This window comes from Quercus robur, chromosome 4 (assembly GCF_932294415.1).
Source record: "Quercus robur chromosome 4, dhQueRobu3.1, whole genome shotgun sequence".
NCBI classification, from domain to species: Eukaryota; Viridiplantae; Streptophyta; class Magnoliopsida; order Fagales; family Fagaceae; genus Quercus; species Quercus robur.
Window position 1 is genome coordinate 1,859,707 of NC_065537.1, and position 8,229 is coordinate 1,867,935.

General features: G+C 32.2%; 1 protein-coding gene across 1 annotated transcript; it reads left to right on the plus strand.

Moving 5' to 3' along the window:
- The first annotated feature begins 5,268 nt into the window (after positions 1–5,268).
- On the plus strand, positions 5,269–7,134 carry LOC126720318 (uncharacterized acetyltransferase At3g50280-like). Its single transcript, XM_050422649.1, has one exon. It carries the CDS (start codon positions 5,443–5,445, stop codon positions 6,766–6,768), a length of 1,326 nt encoding a protein of 441 aa, XP_050278606.1. The 5' UTR covers positions 5,269–5,442; the 3' UTR covers positions 6,769–7,134.
- The last annotated feature ends 1,095 nt before the right edge of the window (positions 7,135–8,229 follow it).

The window sequence follows — 8,229 nt, forward strand, 5'->3', positions numbered from 1 at the left end:
TTAATTGTTTTTTTTCTTTTCCTATAAAAAAATTTTTAAATGGCTTATTAACCATTATTTTAAGAGCATCCGTTAGCATTTCTCATTAAATAATAATACTAAAATAAAGTCTCAGTCATTGTAGTGTTCTCAGCAAAAAAGATAGTCATTGTAGTGTTCACATGTGTGGAAAATACACACAAAATGAAAAAAAAAAAAGTCTTAAATAGTTATATTTAGGCAAAAATCCAAAACTAATCCTTTAACTTTCAGTTTTTTTAATTTCAGTCCTCTAATTTTTAGTTTTGTCATTATAGTCCTCTACTTTTAATTGTTATCAATTAAGTATTCTATTAACCAGTTGTTAAGTGTCTCCGTTAAATGAGCAAAATGATGCCGTTTTGGCTTCTTCTCTTTTTTTTTTTTTTTCTTTTTTTTTATAATTTTTGTAATTAAAAGAAATTAAGAAAACTGTTATTAAAAAAATAAAAAAAAATAAAATAAAAAACATTTAGGGGAACGATGTCGTTCCCGGCAACAACGATGAGGTGAGATTGAGAGAGAGAGAAACCGAGGTGAGGTTTTTTTTGTCTTTCCCTTCCAATTTCCTCTGTCTTTCTTCGTATCAATTAATTTTCCCCAACCCAACAATTTCAACGCCACCATTTTCTCCATACCCATCATCGATCCTCCTTCTCAAAACTTCAGAATCAGTGGTTTTTTATTCATGAAATTTTAGGTATAATTATTACAATTACTGTTCCATTTCTTACTTTTATATATGTAAAATTTGATCTCAATTTATGTATAGATTTTATTATTATTATTATTATTGCCAAACCGAGTGCCTTACCATCCATCCAACGACCAATTGGTGAAGGATAAGGGGGCACAAATCTTTTATAGCATTCAATCACAAACGAAGCCCATTGGTATTAAAGCGAATTGTGAAATCCCTCACAACCACTTGTTGGACCGTGTGCCTTACCGATCCATCCAACAACCAATTGGTGAAGGATAAGGGGGCACAAATCTTTTATAGCGTTCGATCGCAAACCAAGCCCATTGGTATTGGAGCGAATTGTGAAATCCCTCACAATTATGTATTTGGAATTTAGTTATGATATGCAGGTAGGTGTGATTATTTAGTTAGTTGAAGGTTGAAGATTGAAGAAGATGTATCATGCAAAGGAATTCTCTATGACGAGCTTAGTGCCTCACAAAACACAAGGTGTTGAGCTTGCAACTGTTCCTCCTATGAAAAACACTACTTCTTCTCATGCTGTTGCTTCTGGCTCTGGCTCTGTTGGAGTTGGGAAGCAACGTTTGCGATGGACTTCTCACCTTCTTGACCATTTTGTTGATGCTATCACCTAGCTTGGTGGACCAGATAGTGGGTATTTTCTTTTTTATTGTATTGTATTGTATTGTATTCTACTTTTTGTTATAAAAAAAATGGGGGAATAATTACATAAGAAAGTCCCCACACACTCTCTCTCTCTCTCTCTCTCATCGATGCTGCTGTTGCCGACCCAGATGGACTCTCCCTAAATTATTATTTTTTTATATTTTTTTTAAAAAAAGCAGCCAAAACAATGTCGTTTTGCTCATTTAACGGAGACACTTAATAGTTGGTTAACAGAATACTGAATTGACAACAATTGAAAATTAGAGAACTAAAATGACAAAATTGAAAGTTATAGAACTGAAATGAAAAATATTGAAAATTAGATGGTCAATTTTCGATTTTTGCCTTATATTTAAAAAACTGAAAAAAAGTGGTAGAGTTTTAATTTTGAATGATGCTCATTTGGGTTATCACTACCTGTTAGGCACACAAAACAACAAAAAGTTAGATTAAAATAAAAAGAAACATAAAAAGCAGAAGAAAAAATGCATGGTAAGAGCAATAGCACCCGAAGATGGCATTAGCACGATCTTTAACTCTACTTTATCTATTTTATCAATTCATTTTATAATTCATTCTATATCTTCGTTTTTATTTTTACATATAACCTAATAAAATAATGAAAAAAATATTATTATCTCTCTCTTTCATCCCACTATCTTTTTCTCTTCATACACAACCACAAGATATATATATATATATATATATATATATTTTACAACCTATGAAACTTTACTTTTCGTAGGTTGCTAATTTTTTCAGGTGTACAAACTTGAATAGAGTAGGTTTTTACTGTCTTGGATTGTAAAAGAAGAAGAAGGAGCAGCTAAAGCTAAGGAGAAGAGTTTGTATTACAATTATAAGATGAACATTTTTAATTATGAATATTGTCAAAGTACGTTTTGCAAAAATTTGAAGAATATTTTTTGATGAAATGTTTTATTTTGTGAAAATCTTTATAATATATATTTGACTGAAGAAGGTAGAATCTTTATAATATTTAATACACATGATTTTCAGATTTAAGAAAAAGGTTGAGCTCCATTTAATATATTATACAGTAGAAGATTGAGATTAAAAATTTGAAAAATAAATGTTTTGATTTTTTACTTATTTATATTTAATTAATACTGAACATAGATACTTTAATATTTCATTTATTTATCTTTTTTTGAAATACAGTTTTTTTTTTTTTTTTTTTTTTTTTTTCGCCCCTTCCAAATAAAGAATCCTGCTTTTATCCTTTGTCGTAGCTCCAACCGAGAACCGACAAAGCTTCGTCACAATCGGCAAAAGACAAGCCCCAATTATAGACCGTATAATAAACAAACAAACTCAGCTTTATTAAAAAGCTAGCAACAACGGTCCCACCACAGATAATACACAAACCAACACTCAAGAACCTATTGTTTCTATTAAAAAAATATATAAAAAATAAAAAAACACTCAAGAACGCACAACAACCAAATAAAAAATTTGGAACATCATTATTCTCTCTTTAAAAAAATTTGGAACATTATTATTGGACTCTTTTGGCTAAATATTGCAAAAAACGGAGTTTATTGTTATTATAGACACTATTCAAAGTTATTTAGCAAAATGAGAAAAGAGATTGAATTTCGACAACACTGTTACCGAAATTGTAAGGAAAAAATATGAATTGAGGAGAGAGAAAATATGAATTGTGGCAACTAGGTTGCCGAAAATGGGAGGAAAAAAAAAAGAATTGAGGTTGCCGATCGGGGAGGAATTAAAAAAAAAGTGCTACGTTCACAATATTTTTACAATATTTTCACAACAAATCATAGGTGATTAGTTGTTATTAGTTCAAATTTGAATTTAACACTGAAATTACTTTTTTAATCTAATAATAACAACTAGTAACAATCTACCATTTAAAATTTGTTGTAAAAATGTTTTAAAAATAGTGTGCAAATATCATTTCTCAAAAAAAAAAAAAAAAAAGGTGGCCATTGATTTGTAGCAATGACATTATCAAAATAGAAGAAAAAAAATTGTTGTAATTGGTTTATGAGAAAAAAAAAAAAATTGTTTGATTTTTGATAATGGCATTGCCAAAATAAAAGTGAGATCATACGCCATTAAGCATTTAAGACATTCCCTACCATAGACACGTACGGTTCAAAATGAATATCTTTTCTTCTTGAATGTGCAATTATTCATGTCAGGGGAGGGGTCCAATTGGGTCCTACTGAGCTCAAAAGTTTGACAATGTACCATGCTTGTTACAATTTTTTCGGCAATGCAAATGCCATTGCCAAAAAAAAAAAAAAAAAAAATTTTCACTATTTCGGCAATGTTATTGTCACAAACTAATTGTAATAATTTTTTTTCCTTCCATTTCAGTAATGTTATTGTCACAAATTAATTGCAACAATTTTTTTTCCTCTTATTTTAGTAATGTCATTGTCACAAATCAATGGCCACTTTTTTATTTTGAGAAATAATATGTGCACATTATTTTTACAACAAATCTTAAATGATAGGTTGTTACTAGTTGTTATGGTTGGATTAAAAAAATAATTTCAGTATTAAATTCAAATTTGAACTAATAACAATTAATCACCTGTGATTTGTTGTCAAAATGTTGAAAAAATATTGTGAACGTAGCACTTTTTATTATTATTTTAATTTCTCCCCAGATTTCGGCAACAACAATTCCTTTGTTTTTTTTTTTTTTTTTTTTTTTTTTTTTTTTTTCATTTTCGGCAACTTGGTTGCCACAATTCATATTTTCTCTCTTCTCAATTCCTTACAATTTCGGCAACTTTATTGCCACAATTGGTAAATCTTATTCGGGCATTCCCACTGGAGCACTTCACGGGTAGTGCTTGGGCAGTGGAATGAATTTTGGTAATACCATTACCAAAATTCATTTTTTCTCCCTCCCAATCTCTCTTATACTTTTTCTTACAATTTTGACAACGGTGTTGCCAAAATTCAGTTTCTCTCCTCATTTTGCTAAATAACTTTGAACAGTGCCTTTAACAACAATAAACTCTGTTTTTTGCAATATTTAGCCAAAAGACTTATTATTATTATTATTATTATTTAATTTAGCTTCAAAATTAGTTGCAACTTAACACTACAACCTTACTCAATAAAATAAACATTATTATATATCTTGAAAATTTAACTGTTGAATTGCATTTTCTTTACGCTCATAATACACATGTCAAATTTTTTATCAATCGAATATTATTTACTATATAATTTATAAGCTTATATTTTATGTATAACTTTAAACTACAAAAACTTGCAATTAAAACAAATTATTGATAACATAACTATTGATTTTTAATTTTATAGAAATTTTGCAAGTATGGAAAATGGAAGAAAAAATGTAATTTAATGGTGAATTTGTCAAAATTCATCTCTAATGAAAAGATATTGAATAAGGCTGTAACCAAATACTACAACTAATTTTGTAACTAAATTTTATTATTTTTTTAAATTCACCAACAAACCCTCCTAGTGTCATTACTCAATTACCATGTCAGTGACCACTAGTGACTCCCATGGATAGTTAATCGCATTTTAGTATAAGAATTTATGTTTTTTATTTTGCAAAAGATATGTTTTTAATATATTCTATATCAAATTATCTATTTTTATTATATTTTATTAAAATATTTTTACCAATAATATTTTTTTTACATAGTTTTGTATGACCATCTAATGTGGATAAATTTTAAATTTGATTAACTAAAATATAATTTTTTATATTAAATCATTTTAATTTTAAGTTGCAATGTCTCGCTGTCTATTAAATTTATATAAATTCACTGCTCACTTTCTGGTAGAAGGTCGTGTCAAAAATTATTGTACTAGAATTATTTATTTATTTATTATGACCACATGCTGAATTGCTAGAAGGCCTCGTCATCCTGTCAACCCCATCTGCGCATCTTAGCTCGATCTTAGGCCATAAATGGCAACCTGTGCATGATCATACGCTAGTGTTGGATGAGATTCGACCTACAGTGTTTCTTAGCAAAGTCCTACACTTCTGTGCGTAGAAATCAAATTTCAACATGGTTCACTTCCTTTCCACCAGTACTATCCGACCCACCAGTAACAATTACTCAACCAGAAGAATCGAGTTAACTCCATGGGATCTCCGCCTCCTCACATACGGTCCTATTCAAAGGGGCCTCATCTTTCTCAAACCTGCAACTTCACAGGAGCAACAACTTGAAGAAAACAATGTGATTCATCACCTACAATCCTCTCTCTCCCGCACACTGGATATATTCTATCCCCTTGCTGGGCGTCTTGCCATGATTGAGAACAGTGAAGATAACACCACCTCCTTCTTCATTGACTGCAATAACCATGGAGCCCAGTTCGTCCATGCAACTGCAGAGGGTACTACTATGGCTGATATCCTTGAGCCTATCTATCTTCCCCAGATTGTCGATTCCTTCTTTCTTATGAACGGTGTTCTGAACTGCGAGGGCATTTCCAAGCCGTTGCTGTCAGTGCAAGTAACTGAGCTTGTTGACTGCATCTTCATCGGTTGCACTCTAAACCATGCGGTTTGTGATGGAACCACGTTCTGGCATTTCTTTAATACTTGGTCTGAGATTTCTCGAGGCACTTGCGAGAAATTGCAACCGCATCCCATATTTGAACGTAGCCATTTTGACGGAATCATCAACTTTCCAGTTCATATACCAAATATCCTTGAAGAAAAGACTCAGAAGTTGGTCCCCCCTCCGCTGAAACAAAGGTATTTTCACTTTACAAAAGAAAAAATTGCTGAACTTAAAGCAAAGGCCAACAATGAAATGGGCACCGATAGGATCTCATCTCTGCAAGCACTCTTGGGTCATTTTTGGCGATCTGTGACTCGCAGTCGGTGTCTGGAGGCCGATGAAGAGGTTAAGCGCAGGATTGCTATAGGTACAAGGCAAAGGATGCAGCCTCCATTGCCAAAACAGCACTTTGGGAATGCGGTGGAATCGGAGATTGTCACAAGCACTGCAGGGGAACTGATAGAACATGGACTCGGCTGGGCGGCTTGGCGCATAAACAATGTGCTTGCTTCAAAGACGCCACATGAGGTGAGAAAGTTCTTAGATGAATGGGTGAAAAATCCTAGGATGGTGAACTATAGTGGCCCCATATGTAACACCTTGCTCTTAGGAAGCTCCCCACGGCACAACGTGTATGGTAATGACTTTGGTTGGGGAAAACCCGTGGCATTGCGAAGCGGTGCTGGGACTAAATTTGATGGGCGGTTACTTGTGTTTCCTGGTAAGGAAGAGGGTAGCATTGATTTTGAAGTTTGCCTTTTGCCTGAGACTCTAGAGGCTATGGGAGAGGATGCAGAGTTTATGGAGGCTGTGGCTACATGAACTTATAATTACTTATGGCCAACTATGGTGGCTTTACTTGGGTTAGTCCAAATTGGTTCATTCCAAGAACTGGATGCTTCTCTTAATTTTTTGTCGTCTCACTACCACTGTCAATTTACTTTCTTGGGATCTTTTGCTCAACATTTTATTGTTTTGTGTTTGCATTTATTTCTTGCAGATTTCTTAACCATCATTTTTGTCAAACTTATTCAGTTCAATGGATCATTCCCTTGTACTGATTAGAACAAAGAAATTTGTTGTAAACGGCGACTATCTATAGACTTTCTTAGGTCTTCTAGATTCTCAGTTTAGAATAATGAAAAGGTGTTTTGGCAACTTGCTCTCAATAAAGATTTCCCTTGATTATCCACCAAGAAAAAAGAAGAAAAGTTGCTTAATTCGTTCATGGATATGCAACTAGTCCCGGTAACTTTTGTCACATATATGTACAATGCTTTTCGAAACAGCGAACAGGTGACAAGAATATGTGCATCCCTAATTTAGCAAAACTGATTGCTTCATTAAACTGTTTTGGGAATGTCAACTTGTTAGCAGCAGCAGCAGATCAAAGAAGAAAACTATTGGGGAATAGAAAACTTATTTTTTTGGTTTAGAAAAAAATAAATAATAAAAGGATAGAAAATATAGTTTGTATAAATTTACTTTTATGCCTTTAATATATAATATATAAGATAGATATATATATATATATTTTATAGAAGTATGTAAGAAATAATTTTTTTGAGAAAATATAAATGAAATAATTTGACACATTATAAAAGTGACACAACACAATTCTTTTACTTTATTTTAACTTTCTCTATCTATATATTTTTATATATAAAAGATGTGATTTTTTGAATTGGTTAAAAGAACATAATAAAAAAGAAAAAAAATACCGGATTAAAAAAAATTTGTGATACTGATATATATATATATATATATATATATATATATATATATATATATATATAAATACGTAGACATCATGTAGCACAATAGACAAGCTTGGCATTCAACATGTCAACCCAAGCTTTGTCTAGATTTGTTGCTAGTGACTAGCCAATCTTGGATAGTAAAGCTCTATTAAAGTCTTCCATTCTTAGCCTCAATCCACCATACTCTTTTTGGTTTAAAATGCTGCCCCCCCCCCCCCCCCCCCCCCCCCCCGAAAACACAAAACCTCCTCTTTTTGGTTTAAAATGCTGCCGCCGCACCCCCCCCCCCCCCCCCCCCCCCCCCCAAAACACAAAACCTCCCCCATGTAAATTTTCTCAAACATGCAGTGATTGATTCATAGAAAGGTATAATAACATGTGAGCTCATGTAAATTTTCTCAAACATGCAATAATATGAAAGTGGGTTTTGTCATATGATTATTTAACACACAATCCCAACTCCCAATAGTATGAATCAAGGAAAACTATATTCATACAAAGCTACCCATATAGGAAATCAATG

Coding starts and splice junctions, on each gene's coding strand:
- LOC126720318 (XM_050422649.1), top strand. CDS start 5,443: ATGGTTCACTTCCTTTCCACCAGTACTATCCGACCCACCAGTAACAAT.